This window comes from Scatophagus argus, chromosome 1 (assembly GCF_020382885.2).
Source record: "Scatophagus argus isolate fScaArg1 chromosome 1, fScaArg1.pri, whole genome shotgun sequence".
NCBI classification, from domain to species: Eukaryota; Metazoa; Chordata; class Actinopteri; family Scatophagidae; genus Scatophagus; species Scatophagus argus.
In genome coordinates this window covers 20,273,858-20,285,891 of record NC_058493.1, presented here as the reverse complement: position 1 = coordinate 20,285,891, position 12,034 = coordinate 20,273,858, and the positions used below count along the sequence as shown (strand labels likewise).

The window sequence follows — 12,034 nt, the reverse complement described above, 5'->3', positions numbered from 1 at the left end:
TTAAAACCACACTACTGAGATTTATAAGTAGGCCCATACTGTTGGGTTAAGTTGAACTCAACAGTCGTTACTGATCTGTAGACACCTGCTCTATCTTCAGTATGGACAGGTGAGATGTTACGTGATTATGGGACGTTGGAGATCCTCCTGTTCTGTTCCTCATTTCACAGCTTTGAGGTAGAAGATCACTTTTCCCTCGTAGGGGTCGTGGATGTTTTCGTAGCTGATCTTACTGGAGACAACTCTGCACTGGATCTTGGCACTCTTCTCTCCAACCAGGCTGAACCGAACAGCCACCAACGGATTGACGTAAGTAGGCTGAAGAAGAGGAGGAAGACTGTTGGTTACTGCCATGTGTAACATTTAAAGGAATGGTTTGACATTTTGGAAAATAAGAAGATTGATATACTCTTCCAAGTAGGCCTACAGAGTGTTTTTCAGTGCTTGTGTGATTTTGCCTGCTCACCTGTGCCAGTTTTCCATAGTAAGGAAAGTAAGAAAGATCCATTATTCCTCCTTCAGGGAAATACTCAATTTTGTCCACACTGGATTGTCCTTCCTAAACACGCATATGCAGAGAGACAGAATTTCAATATATTCATCGGTGCCCCTCCACCAGTTTCACTCATGAGGATCAGTTTACTCATCACAAGTAATACTCAGCCTTTGAAAAGAGTGTACTGTTTAATGTCTCATGTGACCCTGGTTGATCTTTGTCAAGTCTGAGAAAGTGAGCCTTTGCACTTAGACTACACATTAATAGTCTATGATTTTGAAAGGCATGGCTGTTTTCAAGGCCAGGAAGGTCTAATGAAAAGAGTTGCATTATGGGAAATGTAGGATAGATGTTATATATATTTTTTTTTAATCTTGCCCTTACTGTGATTAAAGTTAGCATATTTCTACCTCTGCTGAATTGATTATGATCATTCTTTTGCATTGTTTGTAAGATTAACTTTCTTGCATGCTCTTAAAATTCTACATATGCAGTCGGCGCTCACCAGTACAGTGCAGTTGACATATGGGGGAAGATTGGTTTGATTAGCAGGCAAAAAGTTAATGATCTGCAATGACAAAAAAAAATATTTTTTATTTAATGTGATTTATTTTTTTATGTGCTGAAAGATCCAAGACATTTATGACTTTAACATACCCGGTTCATCTTGATGATGACACAAGGCATGGTACAGTTGTAACCAAAGGTTGGGTCTTCTAATCCTGAACAAGCTCCCAGCATGCTTTGTGTGAAGGGACATGCCCACTTGGTGTGGTGAGGGGCAGAGAAGTTCTTCTGGATGAAGTACTTTCCCTTAGTGCAGTTATACTTGTTACATTCAAGCTGTGTGGTGTCATTGTAGGCTGTGGGAGAGGGACAGAAAGAAATATTTCCATGTTTTGAAAGTTTTGTGAAATGTTAGGTGACTTTTCAACAAATCACGTGAGTAAATACTGACGCTCGAGGAAACTGTGAAGGATGTTGGACATCTGCATCCAGTTGGCCTTGTCTGATGTGTTGTAAAGGATTTCAATATCTTCCTCTCCGTAAGTGTCCGGCCACGCCATCACCCCTGAGCAGACAAAGCAAACAAAGAGCTGGTTAAAAGCGACTCTGGTTTAACTTAAGTCCTCATTGTCTTTGTTGTTGCTGTGTTACCCGGAGATTGTAGCCGGTCTTGGTAGTCAGGAGTATACGGATTCAAGGTGTACATGAGGGTCCAGATGGCAAGAGAAAAGAGGGCCGTCATCACTATGTAGAAGGCCACATAATACAGACTGATGTACACTGTGAAGGAAAGAGTGCAGAGGTTTATTTAATACACACAGTCATAGGAACATGTTTATGGTTGCATCACTTGTCTTTGTCTTAGTCCCCTCTTCTGATATCTTAAAATCCTTTTTTTTTTTTTTGATAATTGGCAAACAACACTTCCTGCCTTTACGGCAAAGGTCAGCAAGGCAGTTGTTCTTAATGTGGTAACGGTCAGAGTTTGGAGTGTGATTGCAAAGGTGTGTGTGTCTACACTTGCAGAGGTCAAGGTGTCCTCTGTCGATATGAGCTCAGGTTAATCTGATTGTAAGATCAAACAGAAGATGAAGATATCCGGCAAAAAAAAAAAATGTTAAAGTTTTCACAACGGCAAGCTTATCTCGCTGTGTCCACAAGCATACACCTCGCTGTGGTGATAGTGAAAGCACAGACATGCATAATTGTATGTACAAGTACATGAGACCTTTGTCTTTTAGTACACACAAACATACTCAGACTACATTTGCTTCACTTATATTCCATGCACAAAATATTATCCTGCTACATGGACACATCTGACTCAATGCACTACATTAATACACATTTATTATTATTATTATTTTGATATAATTTGCAGGCATTTTTGGCATACATTTATAAATACTGTTTATATTTTAATTTAGATCTTTGCAGTACTTGTTTTTCTTTTTTCTTACTGCATTTATTGTGATGCACCAAAACATTAATTTCTTGTATGTAAAAACTTATTTGGCATTAAATATGATTCTGACATGAAGACATTGTAAAACATAAAGCACTCTTTTTGACTAAACTACTTTAAAGAATGTCTGAAGTAGTACTACAACATTAAAACTGTGCCTCAGGACCAATTTTCACCTGTGGACGCTCACCAGCATTGAATGAATGATGGATGGATGTTTCCCCAGCAGTGCAACAAATTGTAGCCTCATAAATGATCGAATAATGTGAATAATGTTTCTGATGAACCTTTCCTAGGTTTATTTAATATTGCACAAGAGAGTCATATTGTTATTCTTACCCCATTTCTCAGGAGTTCTCCCCATAAACGTCCCATTGTCAGAGTTCCAGATAAAGTGGCCAAAGTCTTCACATCGCTGCCCACAAGTCCTCTTCTCCTTCAAGGCGGCCATGGTGATGCTCTGTGCTGACCAGGATCCACAACAGACCTTTTATTTCCTTTGCTCAACTATAATTAAAGATACAGATCGTATTATTGCGTTGTTTCTCCTTTCTCCTGTCCCTACCCCAAGATTTTGAGGCACTTTCTGGTTTGTGCTAATGTTTTGTCCACTGTGTCATCTCTTTTAAGGTAAAAGGTAAAAGTCACTCCCTGGACCTCGCTCCAGAGTGTGATGTATGTGCTGTCTCTTATTCACTATTTATAAGGCCAAGATAAGGTGGGCATGCTGCAGGAAGGAAGGCCGAGGTGGACCAGCAACAGGTAGATTTTCTTCTCCAGCAATGACGTCCTTCCCCCTTTGGAGAAACCTCAGGATCACCTTGAGCAGCCAGGCTGGTTGGTTACTAATGACAAGGTGAAAGACAGTATATGGATTTGCTTGCTTTTAAATGATTTGCACACTGAAATGTGAAAACTAAAGCCTGAGCCCGCTCGATTCTTGAACCGGTCAAAGAGCCAATTTGGACTTTAAATGCTGTACTTTTATTAAGGTAATAAACAGGAAGGGAGAAGACAGTGTAGCAATGTTATCACATATTAGATCAACATTAAAAATCAAAACAATGAAAGGCCAAAAAATCTTCAAATTGATTGATTTCTCTGACCAACACTTGAAAACCAAAATATGATCACTTGATTACAATAGAAAAAATCAAATCTTCAAATGTAGCAAACTAGATCCAATTCATGCACATTTAGCATATGTATACTGTAGGCATACATGCTTGCGTGGCTGTAGGGATGAAGATGTTGGTTTCAGTCAGTTAGTCCACCATATTGGTCAAGTGAAATATCCTGATATATCCACCATTGTTGGTATTCATGTTTCTTTGTGGACTGATATTCCATCCAAGTCAATTACACAGGCAGGCTGGCAACTCTAGACACTCTCCTTAAACACAGTGGCGCTTTGAGCTAAATGCTATCATTACCATGGAAAGACATTTTGATAGTTAGCAGATATATTGTTTTACTGAGTTCATCATTATGGTTTAGTGTAGCACGCTAGTATGTAGTCATAAAGTACTGGGCAGATTGAAATTTCATCTGATAATAGCACTACAGTTTAAGTTAACTTTTAAGTTTTTACTATCCAAAATGGCAGGCGCAGCTACTGACAGTCCAACATGGTCACCTCTAGAGCTATGCTGCTAGCATTTGAGAATGAATGAGTGTTCCTCTCTGGTAAAGGGAGAAAATTAACATTTAAAATTGTATCAGAAAGAGTACAAGACCAAGTTAACTACTGTGAACACTTCTGTCTTTCCCCTGATGTCTCTCTGTAGCAGTGGCTGTTGTGCCACACTTTCTCTCTGGACATCACTGCATTCCAGTCATGACCAGCCCACTACATGCATACCAAATGTATCCCTCCTCTCCCTCTCTTATTCTCATTTTCATTATCTCTCCTTTCCTTCAATTTCCTTGAGTTTTTCTCTCACTTCTTTTGTTTCCTTGTCTGCATCTACAGCGTGCACATGGGTTAGCAAAGGATAAAGCATTAGAGAGTTACAGAGTGGATAAAGCCCTCTGGAGAAAGGTGATGAGTCAGTTAGATCTGCATGTGTGTCTGCATGTGCGTGAGGAGAAAAGAAGGGACTCTTTGGTTTAGTGCACTGTTGACAACGCACTGACTGGCGGCAAGCAGATGGTCAGGTGTACGATATTCTCCTCTTCTGAAGTACTGGAGGAAGAAGACATTTACATCTTGTTCTTATCTGGGAATTAATCATTCATCATCTGCTTCTCTGCTGATTTCCTCTTTGCAATCTTGTCTTCTGTGCTGTCATTTCTAGTTGCTCACCTTCCCATATTTTCCTTCCGTAGCTTTTGCCGAATCTTGCACAGTTCTCTGTGCCTCCTCCTCACTTTTTATTTCATCACCATGGATATTGGTGGCCTGACAACAGTTGTAGCCAACTCTGCCTACATCTCAGCCCGAGGGAGCTTTGATGGCACCGCCAACCCTGCATCCAACCGAGACAAGAAGTACCATTCCCGCCTCAAGCTGCCTCACATCACAGTCTGTGAAGGCCTACGGGAGACCCTAGACCTGGGCTTCCAGACAGTCTGTGTGGAGCAGCCCATTGGCAAACGCCTCTTCCAGGAGTTCCTAGAGTCCAACAGTGAGTATAAAGGCCCCTGTCGTCTGTGGAAGGATATTGAGGAATACAACATGGCTGAAGATGAAGATCGAGTCCAGAAAGCAAGCAAGATCTTGTCCCGGTACATGGAGCCTGGTGCCAAGTATTTCTGCCCCTTCTTACCAGAAAATGGGATCACAAAGGTCAAAGAGAAACACCAAGAGGCAGGGGATGATCTATTCAATGAGATCATGGACAATGTGATGGACTTTCTCAAGGAAGTACCCTACACTTTCTTCTTGGAGAGCATGTATTTGAAAAGGTTTCTGCAGTGGAAGTGGTTGGAGATGCAGCCCATGGGAGAAGACTGGTTTCTGGATTTTCGTGTACTGGGGAAAGGGGGTTTTGGAGAAGTGTCTGCCTGTCAGACAAAGGCCACAGGTAAACTGTATGCCTGCAAAAAGCTCAACAAGAAGAGGCTGAAGAAGAGAAAAGGCTATGAGGTGAGTGAAAAATTTGTGGATGACACAGAAATTTGCTAGCTTTCCTAGCTCAGGGCGGTTTTGCAGTGGTTGAAGTTTAGAAACATTGTGGTCCAGTTTGTCTCCAAGCCTTTATAAGAATCTGTGTAATCCTCCTCTCCAAACAACACTGAGTAACTACGTGGAGCCTTGCAGACAATGTTCGGTACCTTTGGCTTATATGATTAGTGCCCTCGGCATTAGAACATTTTGATCTCCTTATAAGGTGCCAATCCTGCCATGTTTATAAATGGGGCAGCTCTGGAGTGGATTTCTAATCTTCTGCTTGGTCTTCAAAACAGAAACATGGTAGTTGTAATTTTAGTGAGGAACCTCAGTGCTTCTGAAATGTTGCTTAAATTATCCAATTTTTATTTTATTTTTTTTTTTTTACTGTACAGTGACAGATTTAAAAAAAATGTTTATGTTGTCTGTGTAATTGTACTTTGACTAACTTGGCACACCAGATTAATCCAAGTCAGTATAACACAACATGACCAAAGTAATGCTAGTTAGTTCTTTACAAGCCTGCTTATTGGCTATGGGAGACACATGCTTTGTTTAAATGCAGAGATGTAGCTCACATGGAAATAGATTTACTCACACACCAGAAGAGTTTTTAATATTTACCTTTCACACATTTAATCAATTGAAAGGTGCTCTACAGTTAAACGCAATCAAAGTTATTGGAAAATGACTTCTTTGACTGGCTGTAACCTCGTCAGAGCAATACTGTTGTGCAGCCAATTCTCAAGTGATTTCCCACCATCATGTGGCATCTTCAGAACACCGAAAATAGATACCACATGGTATTCTACACGTTTTAACGACATGCCAAAGACAATTTTGTCCTGAGACTCACTGACCTTGAATAGTTAGGTCAAGAGATGTAATTACAAAAAACCTAACCATTTAGTACCACTTAACTATGTAGACTTGCTTAACCTTGTTTGTTTAATAACCTGGAACATCTTGCAGCTGAACAGCCATCTTTGTGCTTTGACTAGATGGCTTCTAGTCTATTTTAATTAGTGCAGCCCAGGTGGCCCTAAACATTACTATACACATCCACAGTACATCAGCATACAGTATGCAGCATCAGTGATGTTAGCCAAACAGACAACAGCTATGTATTGTAACCTAGAGTGCTGTACTGATGTCTGCTGTCCCCTCCTTCCCTGTAGGGGGCAATGGTGGAAAAGAGGATCCTGGCTCGAGTTCACAGCAGGTTCATTGTCTCTTTGGCTTATGCCTTCCAGTCAAAAACAGAGTTGTGTCTGGTCATGACCATCATGAACGGAGGAGACCTGAGGTTAGATCTCGCTCTCACTCATTCATATTAGATTTGCTATTTTGGAGCATAATGTGTCTGTAAAATAAATATCTATACCCCACACCCTGCCTTTTATGCCACTAGGTATCACATTTATAACGTGGATGAAAACAACCCTGGTTTTGATGAACCGCGGGCCTGCTACTACGCTGCTCAGATCATCCAGGGCATGGAGCACCTCCACCAGAAGAGGATCATCTACAGAGACCTCAAACCTGAGAATGTGCTGCTGGATAATCAAGGTCTTTGTAGTACACTTACTAACTAAAGTTGTAATCTGTAGTCCTGTAGTGCAGCTTGAAATTGTTTTTGGAAGACTTCAGTGCTGTTGGTAATACATGTGACTGACGTACACTTGCTAACCAACTCCAGGCTGTGTACTGAGAGTGGCGTCGTTCTTCTCGTCTAATACTCTGCGAGAAAGTGAACAAATGTGTTTCCCTACATGTTGAGCCATATTTTTAAAACAAATAATAAAATAAAATCTGCACCTTTCATAAATGTATACCTTGACTTAAGAAACATGCCCCATTCTTGGCCTCCTGAGATCAAAACACGCACGCACACACACACAAACACTCAGAAACATAATGGTCTTTATAAACACACTGAGCCACTCACATGCACTTCACACCTGCACTGTACACTGTGTCTTATGTTTAACACAAGGACATTTTTCAGTTATCTTTTGACAACAAGTTAACGAGTCAGAGACGCAGCGTGCAGGTCAACATTCATATCTGTGACGTGCACGGCTATTGACATTAGCCTGGTGTTTGTTCTCACAGGTAACGTCCGTATCTCTGACCTTGGTCTGGCTGTGGAGCTGGCTGATGATCAGTTTAAAATCAAGGGCTACGCTGGGACTCCAGGTACAGCTGAAACAATCATGCAGGATCCGTTAGACCCACACCTACAAAATCCACAGCTCGACACTGTTTATCTTTCGCACTCTGCTATTAAAGCATGACATTTACCTTGTCCCATGTAATACCACAACCTACAGTGTACACAGACTGTGTAGCTTCCATTACTTCTCCAACCAGCGTTACCTGAATGACAGGACTAAAGTAAGTGGTAGAAGTACGCAGACACTAGTGAAAATAGAAATACTGTGTCAAAAGTCATTCATTCAAATATGTACATAAGTGAAGTACAAGTATCTCAAATTTGTTCTGAAGTACAGTACCTGAGTGTATTTCTTTATTAATATGAATTTACTGGTGTACTCACCAGTTTGGGGTGTTTAAGAGTTTATATTGTAAAATTACAACATTTTTTATTATTATTGTCTAAAGGCTAATTGTGGCACTAAATGTTTTGATTCAAAATGAAATCACAGAGATTTCACCAGACCAACATATCTGGCAATGTAGAAAAATATGTGCCACAACAGCTAAACCACAATGGAGTTAGACAGAATTTACAGAAAATACTTTTTTAAAAAATGAAGAAATGAACTGAATGAATGACATGTTAAGTGTACAGATGTTGTACAGAGTTTGCTTGGTGGGTTGTTGGGTTGGGTTCTGCTGGAGGGGATTTGACTCCTGGTCTCAGTACTTCTAAAATCCTTGCCACGGCCCTGGTAACCAGTTCAGGTTTCATGATGTCTAACGTGCTGTATACTAGTAATGCTACAGTTTACCAGATGGTAGTTTAATGTGTAATTGTCATGTTATTCTCTGAGTTTATAATTTGTTTAACACGTAAAACTTTTTTTACAGTAAATGTATGTTTTAGTAGCTGCTGTAGTTGCCACTAACTCATTGTTAATGGACTGAAATGTTGATTCTCAGACTGTGAGGATTTTTGTACGTACATTTTTTGTAGGGCTGAACTTAAATATTTTCAAAAAATAAATAAAAAAAGTACAGTTTAGATTTATTTATTAGTTTAAACTGAAAATGGGTTCTTTCACCTTCGGCCGAATGTCCACCCTCTAACTCTCTCACCTGCAGGTTTCATGGCTCCAGAGCTGCTGAAAGGAGAGGAATATGACTTCTCTGTAGATTATTTCACTCTGGGGGTCACATTGTATGAGTTTATGGCTGCCAAAGGACCCTTCAGGACCCGAGGAGAGAAAGTAAATATATTGCACATGACCTTGTCTGTTTTGCTATTCTTAATGTATGGCTGAGCTGGTTTTGAATTGATTGTGTGCTCTAAAAATGTTTGTATTTGTTCTTGCGGCTCTATTTTCTCCACCTCTTTCCTCACAATCAGCTTAGTTCTTACTTCTTTCAGTCATGTGATGTTTAAACCTGCTTTTACTAAACCTGTGTGATCATATGCTAACAGTTTAAGATTTGATGGCTCAACTTTGCCCACTTGTGGCCTGGTGCTGATGTTACTACTGATGTTAAACATGAAGCCCTGATCCTTCCTTAAACCAGTGTTGGAGAAGTAGCCTACTCCTTTTGCAAGTTAAAGTCCTAAGATTTTATGATTACTGCTTTGCATAGCCTAATTTTTAGCCATAGCTAGCCATAGCTAATTTTTAGCTATAGCCTAATCATATTTTGCAGATGGGTCACATGTATTAGTTGTAAAATCTAATGCAGAATAACTTGATGTGTCAAATAAATGTATTGGAACATAAAATATAATGTTTGTCTCAATAATAAAGTGGAGCAGAAGTAGCATAAAATTGAAATACTCAAGCAAAGTTCAAGTACCTAAAAACTGTACCTAAGTACAGCGCTTTATACCCCTGTATTTAACTTTATTACATATTTACAGCGAAGTATACCATGTATATACATCAATATAGATATTTACTGATACATATACTTGTATAGAGGATTTACAGTGGTGTCGCACTGCACACAGTATTTAGATGTGCATGTCCATTAACCTGAACATCCTGCAGAGCCGTGCTGGTGAACATCTCAATTAGTTATTCTTTTCAATGCTTTAATTGCATTCACAGATTTTAAACAAATTTAGACTAATGTGATGTGCAGTTTTTAAATTACAAGTTCAAATTCATCTCTACTGTTACTCTTGCTGTTTCAAGGTAGAGAATAAAGTGGTGAAGAAGCGGATCCTGAATGACCCCGTAATATATCCAGAGAAGTTCAGCGAGAATGCCCGGTCCATCTGTGAGGGTCTGCTCGTCAAAGAGGTCGACAAGAGGCTCGGCTTCAAGAACGGGTCGTGTGACGAGCTCAGGGCGCATCCCTTCTTCAGCGAGATCAACTGGAGGAAACTGAACGCAGGTCTGCTACAGACAGAAACAAATGTGGCATCGCAAAACAGGGTGCAGGTTCTTCTTCACAAGTCAGCTAAGCGAAAGGGCTCATTTGAACTAACCTAGCAGGATTAAGTGACTTTCCAGAAGAGTCTCCTCTTTATTCAACCAAAACTTATGGAAAAAGATTTCAGCAATAAAGAATTTTTATCGTTTAATAGAAGAGAGTTCATAAGTTTCTTTGTGGACTTTATTTGAACATTTACTTGGGTGTTACAGGCCTCACGTTTTCTGAATCATCTTTGAGCAGGGGCTTCAAACACAACATCTGCCAAATTTATAATTTCACTTTCTCACGAGATACTTTTGGATTTTTTTGTGTTTTGTTTTGTTTTTGCTGTACTAACTGGTCTAAAGTGGCTCAGCTGAGCGAAGGTGATGTCACGTGTTTCTGTGAACCAATCCGAATTCATCAACATTCAGCTAAAAACAAACCCACGCAGTTGTAATAAAGTGGAGTTTTTGAGCGATTAACTCAATAAAGAGTAGCTAAAGTTGTCCCTTTTTCCCCCTCTGATGTTGGGATAGATTATGCGCTGGAAAAAAACAAAGTTAGGAAAAGTAAGAACACAGTGCTTAACGTCCCAATCTTCCTGCTTTTCGTTTCCACAGGTATCCTCCCCCCGCCTTTTGTGCCAGACTCCAAGACCGTTTACGCCAAGAACATCGATGACGTCGGGGCCTTCTCAACGGTTAAAGGCGTCCAGCTGGAAGACAAGGACAAGGAGTTTTTTGATGAGTTTGCCTCGGGGAACATCTCCATCCCCTGGCAGGAGGAGATGATCGAGATGGGCATCTACGGGGAGCTCACAGTGTGGGGAGCTAATGGCACGTTGCCCAATGACCTGCGACGTGAATCCATCCTGGAGCAGCCGCCCAAGTCCTCCACGTGCGCGGTGTCGTAAGAGGCTACGGTTCACTTCAATGCTTTTACACAAACTGTTTGCTTGTCAGTCAATCAGTCTGCTTTTATGGCACTTTTCATACGAGATTAAAGTACAGGTTAGTATTTTAAGGGGAACGAACACTACTGATGATGACGATTAAGTATTTAACTGCTTTGTTTGTTTGTTTTTCTCTGTTTTTTTTTTGTTTTGTTTTTGAGTTTTTGTCTGTTTTATTTCCACCTTTTGCTTCTCCAATGTGTTGTGATCGTTTTGCTGCTTCAGAAATGTAAATAAGCTTAAATCCACTGCTGCAGAATGGTTATGAACTTAAATAAATATTTTTGCCATTAAAGTCACCATGTTTTGTGTGAGACAGGCAAACAAATCCACACACACAGACCAATGCTAACAGTCGGCAGATACATAAAAGGAATATTATTAATATTATCAAAATGTGGGATAATTAAGATCATTGAAACAACTTTGTGAAAGTACCCAAACACATGGCTTTTTTTTTAAAAAAAACAAAAACTAACAGGTCAGCAAAATGCATTATTGAACAAAATATGTTCACTATTGTAATTTCAAAACTGTGTTTGTGCAGGTCCTTGAAATGATATGCTATGGAACTTAGAGAGCACTTTGCAGTAATTTCTGCGCACTGATTTTAATACTGATTTTTCTCAGGGAATCAGTTCATTGTTTGGGTCTCTAAAATGCCATAGAATCATAATAAAAATCAAAGGTACGTGATAAGATAAGATGAGATGAGATAAGATGCGCCTTTATTATAAATTCAGTTTATTGGGGATGAAACGTTTCACATTTAAATTCGGAAAACGAATCAAATGAACAGCTGCTGACTACTTCTCTGTAGATCAGATATCTGTGCTTCCATAATACAACTATATATAAATTTTGTTGTATTTCTGAATCATCACCTAAATGTCTCTCAATAAAGCGACGTATCGACTTTGAGCGAACGCC

General features: G+C 39.8%; 2 protein-coding genes across 2 annotated transcripts; one reads left to right on the top strand and one right to left on the bottom strand.

Annotated features, from left to right (window-relative positions):
- Window positions 1-20: 20 nt before the first annotated feature.
- On the bottom strand, window positions 21-3,345 carry LOC124064114 (potassium-transporting ATPase subunit beta-like). The gene is made up of 7 exons (XM_046398664.1): window positions 2,808-3,345; window positions 1,655-1,783; window positions 1,455-1,568; window positions 1,154-1,359; window positions 1,002-1,064; window positions 467-559; window positions 21-318 (listed from the first exon to the last, which is right to left on the bottom strand). Exons 1-7 carry the CDS (start codon window positions 2,917-2,919, stop codon window positions 160-162), a joined length of 876 nt encoding a protein of 291 aa, XP_046254620.1. The 5' UTR covers window positions 2,920-3,345; the 3' UTR covers window positions 21-159.
- Window positions 3,346-4,407: 1,062 nt separating this feature from the next.
- Window positions 4,408-11,430, top strand: grk1a (G protein-coupled receptor kinase 1 a). Its single transcript, XM_046390511.1, has 7 exons — window positions 4,408-5,556; window positions 6,759-6,886; window positions 6,992-7,149; window positions 7,696-7,779; window positions 8,869-8,993; window positions 9,927-10,128; window positions 10,773-11,430. Exons 1-7 carry the CDS (start codon window positions 4,855-4,857, stop codon window positions 11,063-11,065), a joined length of 1,692 nt encoding a protein of 563 aa, XP_046246467.1. The 5' UTR covers window positions 4,408-4,854; the 3' UTR covers window positions 11,066-11,430.
- Window positions 11,431-12,034: the final 604 nt, after the last annotated feature.

Bases quoted from the DNA above. Each gene is read 5' to 3' on its own strand.
- LOC124064114 (XM_046398664.1), bottom strand. From the start codon at position 2,919: ATGGCCGCCTTGAAGGAGAAGAGGACTTGTGGGCAGCGATGTGAAGAC. The intron at 560-1,001 runs GTGAGCGCCGAC...ATGCGTGTTTAG, and splicing joins ATGTCAACTGCACTGTACTG to GAAGGACAATCCAGTGTGGA. The intron at 319-466 runs GTGAGCAGGCAA...CCTCTTCTTCAG, and splicing joins ACTATGGAAAACTGGCACAG to CCTACTTACGTCAATCCGTT.
- grk1a (XM_046390511.1), top strand. From the start codon at position 4,855: ATGGATATTGGTGGCCTGACAACAGTTGTAGCCAACTCTGCCTACATC. The intron at 6,887-6,991 runs GTTAGATCTCGC...TTATGCCACTAG, and splicing joins ATGAACGGAGGAGACCTGAG to GTATCACATTTATAACGTGG. The intron at 7,780-8,868 runs GTACAGCTGAAA...TCTCACCTGCAG, and splicing joins GGGCTACGCTGGGACTCCAG to GTTTCATGGCTCCAGAGCTG.